Raw genomic sequence first — 13,708 nt, 5'->3', positions numbered from 1 at the left:
ATAGCAGGATGTTAGTGTCCCATGGGTTATGAACTTGGTGGCACTCCGACATACTCTAGATTGTTCTTGGAAAGCACAGCCAACGTAAGTTAATGTATGTTGAAAGCAGTTTTACCTAAGAAATAAGGCTGGAAGTCTTCGATCATTTCCAGGGTACCAGCTGCCATTAGAAGTTAAAGAACAGTGATTCTCAGCTTCCCCACTGAGGGAAGAATTACCTGGAGGGGGAAAAGCACAGGGTTATGTGTCAAAAAGACTGCTGTCCTCCACCCCAAAGGCTGTGTGGCCTTCCCATCATCCTGGGTGAGGACAGTGCCACAGGAAGTTTTGGTCCTGAGCCTCATGGCTTCTTGGTAACAGAATGGATACTTCCTTTAGATAAGAAAAGTCCCCAAACTTCCATCTTGACAGGCCAACTTTGCTTAAAAATCTATATAAACTCCACACGACATGTAGCTTGAAATAATTAAATAACATTGTATGATGAGGAAGGGTGGAGGTGATATTCCAATATTTAACAGTGTTGTGGCATGAGGGACATCCACTCAGGTGGCAAGTGCCTGGCATCTGCCGTATGGGTGGGTACTGGCCTTATTGGCCCTGCCTGCCGCATTCGCCAGGGGTCTTAGTCACTGCTGCATGGGGCCTGCCTTTGGCAGGGGCTGGTCCACTGCAGACCACGTCCTGCAGGGATCTGCATGTGCCCAGAGGCGCGAGGCTCTGCTTAGGAAGTTGGAACCGCTTCAGCCAGGCGTTCGGAAAATGTGTATCAAACCCAAAAACTCGATAGGAATGAGATTGCTAAGTGCTGCAGAAAAATACTTTACTGTGAGTTAAAGAGCCTGGGAATATTTGAAGGAGGCTGACGTTTAAGAATTTTATGTGAGGATTATTACATTAGAAAAAGAAAGGTGGTTTGGTTTCAGATAAACACAGAGTTTGTGTGCCTGATGCAGTGACCTTAGTTAATGTTTGAGCGTTTGTGCCAAATGTGTGTTTGCAGTTCATATTGAACTGCATCACATACTGTTTCTTTTCCACATCTTGATTTAAATTTTGACTACTGGTTTTGAGTCCGTGGATAAATGGAATCTTTTGCAATATCAAATGTGATAAAGTTCAAAATGTTCATAATAAAATGCCTATTAAATTTTTTTGCTTTAAAAATGTGTCAGGTTATCATAACTTGATAAACATCAAATGTTTTAGAAAATGTTATAATAAAACATTTTTTGCAAGCAGGAACTATGTTTTTAAAATTCTACTGAAACTGGAATAATGAGCATACATTGTGTTGGGGGTTATCTAACTCTTGAACTTAGAAATGTTTGCATTTTATGAAATGAGGCATAAATAAGAAGAGTTAATGTGTTAACATTTGAAAACTTTAATATTACTTTTCTTGGTAAACGCCATCGTGATTTTTATTTATTTTGTGATCAGTGGCCCATACATTTTAACCAAGCAATCTCTTGGTGAGATAATTCTAGAAAATACTGTTAATAACAGTATTTTGAGTAATGGTCTTAGTGCGGGGTGGGCAAACGTAGGTTTACATACAGGTTATGATTATTATAATAGCTTTATTAACTCAAAAGAATGTCACAGTGCAACTGTTAAATCCATTCTTTCCCACCTCTGTATATGTTATCTTTTCCTTTTTATAGAATTTGAATTGACTTTATTATTTTTATTAAAAATTTTTAATATTGACACTATTGCAGGTGTCCCCCATTTCCCTACCCCCCTTTGCCCACCTCCACTCACCCCTGCCACCTCCTCCCTTGGCCTTCACCACACTGTTTTCAGTGTCCATGGGAAATACATATATGTTCTTTAGCTAATCCCTTCACCTTCTTTATCCAGTCACCCCCACCCCTCGACCCTCTGGTACTGGCCAGTCTGTTCCATATATCCGTGCTTCTGGTTCCATTTTGTTGGTAACTTTATTTTGTTCATTAGATTCCACATATTAGTGAAATCATATGATATTTATCTTGCTCTGACTGACTGATTTTGCTTAGTGTAATACTCTCCAGGTCCCTCCATGCTGTCACAAAGGGTAAGAGTTCTTTCTTTTTTACAGCTGCATAGTATTCCATGGTGTGAATGTCCCACAGCTTTTTTATCCACTCATCTGCTGATGGGCACTTGGGCTGTTTCCAGATCTTAGCTATTGTAAGTTGCACTGCTACAAACATAAGGGTGCATATATTCTTTCTGATTGGTGTTTTGGGATTCTTTAGATATATTTCCAGAAGTGGGATCACTGGGTCAAAAGGCAGCTCCATTTTTAATTTTTTAAGGAAACTCCATACTGTTTTCTGTAGTGGCTGCCCCAGTCTGCATTCCCACCAGCAACGCACAAGGGTTTCGTTTTCTCCACACCCTTGCCAGCACTTGTTGTTTGTTGATTTATTAATGATAGCTGTTCTGACAGGTGTGAAGTGATACCTCATTTTCATTTAATGTTCAAATTATCAATTTCCCCCCTCACATTAATACATACAAATTTTTTAATATCCCAGATCTGTTCTAGAATCTTTATCACACTAGTAAAATCCTAAATTTTAAATTTCATGTGAGTAACATTTGCCTTGAAGAGTTACTAATGATATTTTCTATTTCAGAATTTCCTTGACCTTTTAATTTAGAACATTATTTTGTAGTCTGTAAATCCAATTTAATCCAGAAAATTACTCACAGAGCTCTGAGTAGAGAGCACCTGAGCACTCTGATTACACCAGCCAGTTGTTTCTGCAGTGTGATCCCTAAGCCCATAGCATCAGCATCAGCATCAGCATCACTTGGGGACATGTTAGAAATGCAGATTATTCAGCCACACCTCAGATCTACTGAATCGAAAACCCTGAGGGTGGGGTACAACAATCTGTTATAATAAGCTCAGGTGATGATTCTGGTTTGTGCTAAAGTTTGAGAACTTCTGAACTATAGGACTCTCCATGTATAGTTCCATGTTTGATAGAGAAACAAATAATTTTCACATGTGGTGATGGGCTATGTTTGGTCCTCTACTGAGGCCTACATAGGGCTACAAACTATTTGTGTTAAGTACTTAATTAAAATTATTTCTATCTTGTGTACTTAGGATATATGTCATGCAAGATTAAAATGAAAACAGTTGCATAATCTGGTTGTAAAATTATGTTCTTTAGATATATTTTGATATGGCCTAGAATTATTTATCATTGTTATTATTATTATCACTTTATATTAAGTTATATTTAGGAATAAAATCTCCTGACTTATTTTATAAGACATAAATTTCCCTAAAATTTGCCTTTCAACTTTTCTTATTTTGACTTTTGTGTTTTTCTAAATGAAATTTTATTTAAAAACAAAGCTTCAATTTTACTATTTTTATACCAATCATCTGATGATTTGTTTTTGAATATTTTTAATTGTATACTTCCATAGGTGGCTCCTGCAATCATACCTAGATACGCTTTAATGATATAGGTCCTTCTTTCTTTTTTTTTTTTTAAATATATCTTTATTGATTTCAGAGAGAGGAAAAGGAGAGGGAGAGATAGAAACACCAATGATGAGAGAGTCATTGATCGAGCCCACAACCCAGGCATGTGCCCTGACCAGGAATCGAACCCTGATAGCCTGGATCCTAGGTGGATGCTCAACCACTGAGCCACACCCTGCCGGGCAAGGTCCTTCTTTCTTAACTGTTTAATGTTAAGTTTACAAGACAGGACCAAATCCAATGATTTTTTTTCTGGTAATTTCATTTCTAGGCCTTAGATATGTGTATCCTGTGGAGAAAAATTCATCTTGTTAGCAATGTTGGAAAAACTATTTTAGGGAGAAACTGGTTTTATTGGAAAAAAATCTTTCATAGGACTGCAGTATGGTAGAAGTGGGTTGATGTACATGTTTCGAATGGAAATAACACTAATAAAGGAAGGAGAGTGAGGAAAATGTAGGGCTGAAAAGTGGCTGGAGAAAGGGTCAGAGAGATGAAAGGCTCTGGTGATACGGCCAAAGAGGGATTCACATGGGGAGAGAATTGTCTAATGCAAAAATTTGAATTTGTTTCATGCATATATGCCTGGAAAACCTTCCTGTCTTTCTCCCATGTATAATCTTTAGCATATTCTGCATTACTCTCTATGGGTGATAGAATGGATTTTCTTTTGGGGCATATGTGAAGATATTCTAAATTTTGCTTTTTAGGTTGGAGTTTGGCAAGAAAAATGTACTTGTGAAAGTCAACAGCTGAGTTACCATGAGGAGAGGAGGGATGCTAATAAAATGAACTCTTGAAGATGATAGAAAAAGTTTTTTTTCACAATGTAGATTCATAGTTAATCAACATATGCTTTAGGAGATTTAGATCTCTAAGATATTATAAAAAAGAAAATGGATTCAGTAAAAGTATTCTTGTTTATATAAATACTAATACTTGTTTAAATAAATTTTAAAACTCAAGTGACTGCAAGCTGAAAAACTAGTTCAACTGATATAAATACAATTATTCAGACCATATTTATTTTTACATTACTGTAACAGCTTTTCAATAAATCTACATATGTAAATTTCCCATATAATTGAAGTTTCACTTTAAAAGTAGCAAAATCTTATTTACTATTGAATTTTTATCTTGTATTATATATTTTTATATTGTATTATATATTTTTATCTTGTATTATATATTATATATATTGTGTATCTTGTATTATGTATTTTACTATTAATTTGATATATTCTTTCTTAATTTAACCTTTTTTTGAGCTTTGACTGTTCCTCTGAACACTAATTTTGGGTTTGCATTGAGCAGGGCCTACAGTAAGCACTCAATACATATTTAATGAGTGAATGAATGAACTAATGAACTGTACCCTTTATTTTCATATTTAACTAACCGGGAAACGATCTGCTACTTGTCTTCTTGTCTTAAGTGATTAGCTTAGAAAGAAATTCAGTAAATTTATAAAGTGTTTTAGGACTCATGTTCATAGTTAAAGTTTTCTTCTTTCTAATTATGCCCTAAATTCTTTGCTTTGGTCAAGGAATGTTATACCATAAGTAGTTGAGATGTGTTTGAGGTCTTAGGGGCAGGGAGTAGAATAACAGAGCCTGTTGAGCTTCTCCTGAAGATAGACTGCCTTTAGACATGTTCAAGTTGTCTTCATGATGGGATATGGAGAAATATTTAGAAGGACCTTTATTTAAATATTGTTTCTTACCCCCATCTCTACCACCAGTGTTCAGACTGGTGGAGAGTGAAGATCATTAGAGCCTATGATGGGGTACAGTGGGTGTTTAAAGGAAGAAATCATGGCATTAAACAAGCTTTCTGATGTTTTCATTATCTCTTCAATTAAGAATTTAATATCATAGTGTTATCTTCATAATTAGCTAGTTAATATTAATAAAGGAAAGAAAGCCAAGGGAAGTCAGACTTTGTAAGCATGGTCACCTGGGAAGCTTCACCAGGAAGCTACAGCTTCACCCAGCATAGTCCCTGCAAGGGGATTAGCACCCCTCCCTCCCCCATCCAGTACTGGATTGTTAGGGGGGAGAGGGGAAGATGGGCACATGCACAGTAGAAGTAGGGATGGTGCAGGGACGGTGCTTGCCTGTCAGTCTAGCCTGGGGAACAATGGATTGCCTAGTGGGTGAACCCAGTAGAAATGCATAAAATCTTGGAAAGTTAATTGGTTAGTTTGAAGAAGCTCCTGACTAAAATCCCCAACAGAGAGTTCCCTCTTGTTCTCTCTTGCTCAGTGACCTGCACTGGCCTGTTTTCTCTCCATAGCCATATGGCCTTAGCAGCCACATGGCCCATGGCCCTGCAGATTTCACACACAGGATTGTGGACTGGAATGTACTTTAATATGGAGCAGAAACTATGGGCAGTGGCCTTTATTCTGGCCCTGCCAAAGACAAGATTGGACTTCTTCCATGGCGAGATGGACAGAGATGGGACCTCAGAGGGGAACTTCCTTAATTTTACATCATCAATAAAGCTTTTCACGAGACCCCCATCCTCCCAAGGGGGGGGCCTCAGGAAATTCATATCCTCGAGGCACCCCAAGAGCTCCACTTCCATAAATAACAATAGCACTACAATGCATAGCTTCACAGGGCTGCTTAATTTATTTTAGAACCCTATGATATTTTAGGCATAAAGACATAGGGGGAAATGTGATAGACATCTCTGTATATACCATCTACCTTAAGAAATAAAATATTACAGGTATTATTGAAGCATCCTGTGTCCCCTTTCCTCAGTTCTACAGATTTCACTGTAGAATTTGATATTTAACATTCTCATTTGTCTTTTGATATTTTCATCTTTTCATCCATACTTATGTGCTGTTATATAGGCTATTTTGCATATTTCTTGAACTTGATCTACATCGTATTCTTTCATACCTTTTAAAATTAACTTTTATGTTTTGGCTGTTCACGTATAGTCATATATTGGTTCTAATCCATCCAGTTTATCCTGTTGCATAGCTTCCTGTTGTTTGATTATACCACAGTGTTTTTACCCATTTTGTGGCTGATTTAAATTTTGAAAGCCTACATTTTAATTTTGTGTGCTATTGCATAAATTCTTCAGCAAACATTTGGGAATGCTTTCTTGTACACATTTGTGAGAATTTCTATAGGCTGTGACCTAGTACTAGGTTTTGTTGGGCCATAGAATTAATATCTTCAACTCTGCTACACGATGCCAAGTTGCTTTACCAATTTTCCCCCTCAGCAGCAATGTTATTTTATAATCTTGCTGAATACTTGATATTTTTGAACTTCTAAGTTCTGCTATCCAGTGGGTGGGGAATGACATCTCATTGTAACTTGTGTTTCCTTAATTACCAGTGAGCTTGAGCATCACTACATATGTTTATGGGCTATTCACGTGTCTTGCCCTGGAGTATCTTTGCTCATTTCTCTATTGTTTTCTTTTCTTTTTCTCATTGACTTATAGATGTTCTTCATACATTTTGTATTCTCTCTCTTTCTTGGTATATTCATTACAAATGTAGTCCCAGTTGGTAGCCTTGTCATTCTGTCAGTCTATTCATCCATTTCTATGAAGGTAAGTTTTTAATTCTAGTGGTCAAATTCATCAGGCTTTTCCTTAGTGTTTTGTGGGTTTTTAAAAATCTTGTTTAAAAAATACCTTTTAAACCCAGGATTACAAATTTATTTCCCTATATTTTCTTCTCAGTATTTTACAGTTTTGCCTATCATATTTAAACATTAATCTGTGTTACAGTGATTCTTTGGCATATTGTTAGAGACTCATTTGTTTATCCCCATAAGGATAACCAGCACCACTTGATAAACAGTGTGTCCTTTGCTCACTGATTTTTATGCCACCTCCATTATATAAGTTTCTGTGTGTATGTGAGTCTGTTGTTGCTCATTTTGGCTTTCTTCCAGGATCTTCAACCTACCTTTCCTTTGCCTCCTATAGTTTATAACCCTCTACCTTTCTTGCTTCAGGCATTTCTTTGGATTTTAACTCAGTTCTGTCACATGCCTGTGAATTTGAGTAAATGTAATAGGATTTTAATTTTTTTCTACCATGACATGTATCTTATCTTATTGCCTAGAATGCATTTCTATTTTTTTCATATTATCTCCCTATGTGAATGGTGTTTCTTAAAAAAGTACTCACCTTTTTCTTTGACATTCTATTTATTAATAGAAGTATTAGAGTTGAAAGTACAATGGGAAATGTTATAATCCTTAATATTAAGATGCAAAAGGCAAACTTTGAAATACATTTCTTAAAAATAAATTAATAATAATCTACTTTTTCTAAATGTCTAGTATAGTATTTTGATTAACATCTTGTAATACTTAATAATTTTTAGGCAGTTTGATTCGGTACAAGTAGTAAGCATATTATGCTTTGTTTGAAGTTCATTAAGTATCAGTTTGATCATGCTCTTGTTAACATTCTTCTATAATTTTTTTAGATGATTGGAATCCAGTTTCATACCCATACAAAAAACTGGATTTTGGAAAATGGGAGCTGTATATACCACCAAAACAGAATAAATCTCTAGTGCCCCATGGATCCAAATTAAAGGTACTTTTTTTCCCTTCTGTTTTTATTTGAATTTGTTTATTTTTAAATGGGTATGCAAAGTTTGATTTAAAATATGATAATGTAAACCAATATGTGATAATTGTGGGAGAAACAGTTTGAATGCTTAAATGCAGGAAATTTGCATTTAAGGATATCCACAAATTGTAATGTGTTGTTTTATACCTGTTTGGTTGGAAAGGTACTGAACTTAGTCGTATTATCAACTTCAGAAACTTTATATAAAGAGTGATTGAGTCATTGTAAAAACTTAGCTTAGAGAACAGAAAGTTTAATAGAAAAATGAAAACTGTCCTCAAATCAGCAAATGTAGAGAGAAAATTGATTTTGTGATGAGCCACAAGAATGTGGAATGCGATATGGTGGCGGAGACACATGCATTTCGGGACATGTTTTTTGTGCTTTTTGGCCTTCCTGGCCTTCGACACGGGGGTTCTCGTTTCTTCCCCTCTGCGGGGGGGCCACCTGGACTAGCCTGTCAGAGGCAGGCTGAGCGTCCTCCGCACTCCTGGGCTTTAGCTGGCCGTTTAGCTGGGGTCTCATTCGAGTCTGCAGAGCCCACAAGGCCTCTCTGCTCCTCAGAGGAGTCTGGAGGGATGAGAGGACCTAAAGTACTGTATTACAGATGTAAGGCCTTGGTTTATATGACAAGCTACCTCAATCTTTTAATATGTACTTGATTTTGCTCATATAGTTATGTAACATTCCATGTCCCTTGTTTCTCTTTCCCTTCCTTAGACAATCGATAGCATTCATAACATTTATTATGATAAATCCTGTGACAAAATTATTATTTTTATGGATATTTGTTATTTAACAACATTAACTCAGAGTTAGAGCATATTTAAAATCAATATGGATTGCTTGTTTGTCTTGCAGGGGCTTTTTGTTTTGTTTTGATTTTACAAATAATGAAATTAGAAGTGTATCTGAAAATTACTAAAATATTGCCACACATAATATAGTTACCAGAAGACCATATTGTCTAGAATAAAGAGACATTTAACATGGGATGGCAGCCAAGGTTCTTTTAAATCTGTAGTGAAAAGGAGAAAAAGTAGCTGCAGCATACAATAAGAGGGATTTAAATTTAATATAAATAATCCCTTTTCCAAGTCAGTATAAGCTGCACAAGAGCAGGGGCCTTGGCTGTTTTGTTTGCTGATACTACTGTATACCCTCGATTCTTAGAGCTGTGCCCGGCACAGAGTAGGCCCACAAGAAATACTGACTGAATGTTAAAGCATTTTTAGGTCCAGTCTTTTCAGAAATAAACCAAGTAGCCTGGTTTTTCTATGGTTTATAAAATATAAAGCCTGATTTTATGGACATTTTGAGGCAAGGCAACTACTTTAGTACCTCTAATCTCATTGTCACTTTAGGTCTTATGGCTGTTTTTGTTTGTTTTATTAAGAACTAAACTTACTCATTTTTTCAAGTGCTGAGAATGTTTTTCTGCTTTCTTTAAATTATTAAATTTTATGAGCTCTGACACCATTACTACTTTTTCCATTAAATAATGAATGAGTTAATTTTGGTATATTGTTTTCATACCTGGGGAATGATAATGATTGGGTCTGAATGTTGCATGTCTGTGTCCCGTTCCCCTGTGTCCCGTTTCCCCCCCCCCCCCATGCCTGATGTGATGGTACTAGAGAGAAGCTGGGGCTTTGGGAGGTGATCAGGCCTTGAGGATGGAGCCATTATCAATGGGTTTTTAGTGCTTTGCAAAAGAGGCTCAGAGAGATCTGTAACTCCTGCCACCATGTGAAGATACAATAAAAGTCTGTGACCCAGAAGAGGTCTTCACCCAACCATGCTGGCACCCAATCTCAGACTTCCACCGCCTAGAATTGTGAGAAATCCATTTTTGTGTTCAGAAGCACCCAGTTTGTGGTATTTTGTTACAGCACCCCCAAAGGACTAACGTGCTTTCTATAGTATGCTACACAGGTACTATGCTTTCTTTCAGAAATTTATTTCACTATATGAAATGAAGTAATCTGATAATAAATAAATGTGGTTTTTAAATTTTCTCTTGGCTTTAAAAATCTATGTTTAATGGCAAATAAATGTTAAACAAGTATGAAATGAACTGTTGTGTAATCTGTCTTCATTATTATGCTCTAAAAATTTCAGTGAAGATAATTAACAGGAAATTTAGGCCCAAAATATTATTTGCAGTGTTTAGATGTTTCAAATGTTGATGAAACATTTAGATGCTATTATAATGTTAATATGGTGATATTTTTCATTTATGAGAAATGATGCATCTTATTTTGTTTGGGGTAGGGGTTAAATTATCTATAAAAAATCCACTAACATGAGGTTTTTGGCCTTTCAATCTGAAGTTGTCTCTAGGTAGACTATCTTGGTAATTAAAAATCGTGTTTTAAATTGAACTTGACAATTTATTTCAGTCCACAAGGGATTGACCTTTATAACTCACTTGAGGATGTTTCTCTTATGAATTATCTGGTAACCATTAACCAAAAAGAACTGTTAACGTCATTGAAATAATAGCTTTGTTTTCTCTTTAAAACACCTGGTCTTTTCAGTTGAACACTTTGAAAGATGATACCTAACTGCTTATATGGTCATCTAAATATCTCTTTTTTCTGTTCTTTTTAATTTAAATTTTTTCTTAATCTTTACCCGAGTATGTTTTTATTGATTTTTTTAGAGAGAGGGAGGGAGAGAGAGAGAAACATCAGTGTGAGAGAGAAACATCATTCGATCACTTCCCATGTATGCCCCAACTGGGATCAAACCTGCAACCTGGGTATGTGCCCTGGCTGGCAATCAAACCCACGACCCTTTGGTGTGCATGACAATGTGCCAATTGACTGAGCCATACCTGCCAGGGCTCGTTTTTATGTTTTAAAGTGAGTTTACCAAACAGAAAATATTTTTAAAATAAAATAATATTATAAGGTAAATTAAACATTGAAGGCTTTAGAGATATAGGGAAAGGATAGAAGACCACGTTTCTGAAGGATAACAAGGCATATATTACTCGTGCATTTAATGCTTTTTCTTCAAGATGCATGGCCAAACTAACTTACGTAAGGGTGTTTCTTTTTCATTAAAAAAAAAATACACCTTAAATAACACATATTTAAAAAACACACAAAAATTTCTCAAGTTGCTTCATAGAAATTTGACACAATTATTGAGTGTGTGCTATCCTTGATGTGTGATGCTCGTACTAAATTGTAATATATATGTAGGGGGTGTACTTGTTTTAAAAATAAAGAGTAAAACATGAGAGAACGGTTTATTTATTCTGCAGTGGCAACGGGAAATAACAGAGGGCAGTGACATTTAAGAACGCGTGGTAACATGTTTAGAAGTTGACCAGAGAGGTAGCCGGAAGCAGGAGATTTTAACCTGAGGGCACTGCATGAATAAAAGTGTGTATTGATTGGAAGTCTCAACAGGAAGCCAGGGACACTGAAGAAAGGACAGTTTGAACAGGTTTATTTTCGTTTTGTTTTGTTTTTCCAAATGGCTGTTTTCAAAGTTGAGTTTTCAGGGATTCAGAAGAAAACTCAAAGAGGGGTGGAGCAAGGGGGATCAGTAGCACACAGGTCATTACCATGCCTAGGCCACAGGAACAAGGGATCAGTTGCTGGAACCCGTGGGGGGGAGAGTCAGCCATCTAGGGAGACAGTTGATTCACAGTCATCTTGCTGGGAAGGAGCCAGAGGAATAAAAAAAACAGATACTCTGGTCTCCAGCACTCTCCTTACTCTCTCCAGATCGTTCAACCTCAGCAAGAAGCCAGAGCTCTGGGGAATATGGGCCACGTGGAGCAGCTTTTTGGGGGGCTGGGTGAGAAGTGAGCCTGGCCTGGTTAGTGAAATACAGCTCAGGGGGTCAGGAAATCCCTCAGGCCAGGAAAGTGAGGGTCTGAGAAAGTACACCTGAAGGGAGGTTAGAGGGAACTGTGAAGAACTCCTTTTCTTTTTTTCTGACTTCCATTTTCTCTTCTTTTATCATTCCTGTTAATACTGTTACATTAAGAATCATTAAAGAGGACAACTTACATTATACAAAGCTTATTTAACACTTGATGAACTGGACAGTCTTCATCTGAAAACTGCACAGTGGGGCAGAAGGCAGAAGCTTTTGTAGGCTAGAGTAAGGAACAGGAGAGAGGAAAATGGAAAGTATTCGGTTGGCCGGGGCCCAGCAGTAAGCCGTGGGGTGGGAAGGTCCAGAGTTGGCTTGGCCGACTGGACATACCGTGTTTCTGGGCAAGTGGAGTGTTTGCGGGGCCAGGATAGGTACCAAAGTTTTAGTTTGCTGATTTGACACCCTGGGTAGGAGCATCTTGACCCTGGGCTTAGAAAGTTATTTCGGTGATACTCAGATGATTAGCAGTGGCAATTAGAATTGTCTTTTTTTTTTTTAAAAAAAAATGTTTTTATGGATTTTTAGAGAGAGAGGAAGGGAGAGGGAGAGAGATGGAAACATTGTGATGAGTGAGAGAGAAACATCATCAATCGGCTGCCTCCTGCATGTCCCCGACCAGGGACTGAGTCCACAACCTGGGCATGTGCCCGGACCAGGAATCGAACCAGTGACCTCTGGGTTCCTAGGTTGACATACAACCACTGAATCACACTGGCCCAGCAGAATTGTCTTCTTTTTAGTGTAGGATGTTTGTGTACTTTAACTTTGCTTTGCCAATCAGTAACAAAATGTACTGGAATACAGGTTTATTGATCCCAGACACTTAACATTTTAAAAGGGTCATGGATTAGTCAGTTTGAGCTTCCATAACAAAAGATCATACACTGGGTGACTTAAACAATAGAAATTTATTTTTTCACAGCTCTGGAAGCTGGAAATCTGAGATCTGCCAGGATGGTTGGGTTCTGGTAAGAACTCTTTTCCTGGCTTATGGACACACAAGGCTGCCTACTTGTGTGTCGTCACATGGCACCAATCTCATGATCAGGGAGGGCTACCCTCATGACCTCATTTAAACCTAATTATTTCCCAAAGGTCCCACCTCCAAATACCATCACATTAGGAGGTAGGATTTCAATATGTGAATTTGGGAGGTAGGGGCATAATTCAGTTCAGAGCAGATCAGATTACTTTTCTATTTATATTTAGATATTATGCAATTGATTGGTAGAAAAGGGTCATGAAACCTAATAGCTATATTTAATATTCTTAGATAAGATACATGAAAAAAATTAAAGATGACTTTACATTCATATTTAATTTAATCCTTGTGGTAACACTACGAGGGAAGGTATTGTTATTGTAGTTTCATTTCATAGATGACTACACTGAGGTTTAGATAGTAGAACCTGGCCTCGAATTCGGACAAAGTCCATGTTCTTAACCATGATGCAACATACTGCTCAGGCTAAGGGTTCACAGAAGAAAGAAGGGGAAAAAAGTGATACAAAGGGAGTAAATTTGAGCTTTATCCATAGTTAACAAATCGTTTTATACCGTATTTGCTTTTGTTTTTTTGTATGGACACGATCATTCCCAATTTTAAAGGTGCCACAAAGCAAAGTATTGAAATTACCTTCCCTGAGGATAGGAAGGAGGTAGGTAATTTGTGGAAGGAGTTTGGGTTTT

At 37.0% G+C, this 13,708-nt stretch overlaps 1 protein-coding gene across 1 annotated transcript in view; it reads left to right on the top strand.

Moving 5' to 3' along the window:
• The window catches only part of GBE1 (1,4-alpha-glucan branching enzyme 1), a 258,457-nt gene that overhangs the window by 79,549 nt on the left and 165,200 nt on the right, over nt 1–13,708 (top strand). Inside the window, exon 3 of the mRNA XM_087818102.1 lies at nt 7,971–8,083. Within this exon, the coding sequence (XP_087674228.1) occupies nt 7,971–8,083 (113 nt within the window). The remainder of the gene's footprint in view (nt 1–7,970; nt 8,084–13,708) is intronic.

The sequence above is a fragment of the Miniopterus natalensis genome, chromosome 6 (genome assembly GCF_054644295.1).
Source record: "Miniopterus natalensis isolate mMinNat1 chromosome 6, mMinNat1.hap1, whole genome shotgun sequence".
Lineage (NCBI taxonomy): Eukaryota > Metazoa > Chordata > Mammalia > Chiroptera > Miniopteridae > Miniopterus > Miniopterus natalensis.
This window is presented reverse-complemented; position numbering and strand designations above follow the sequence as displayed.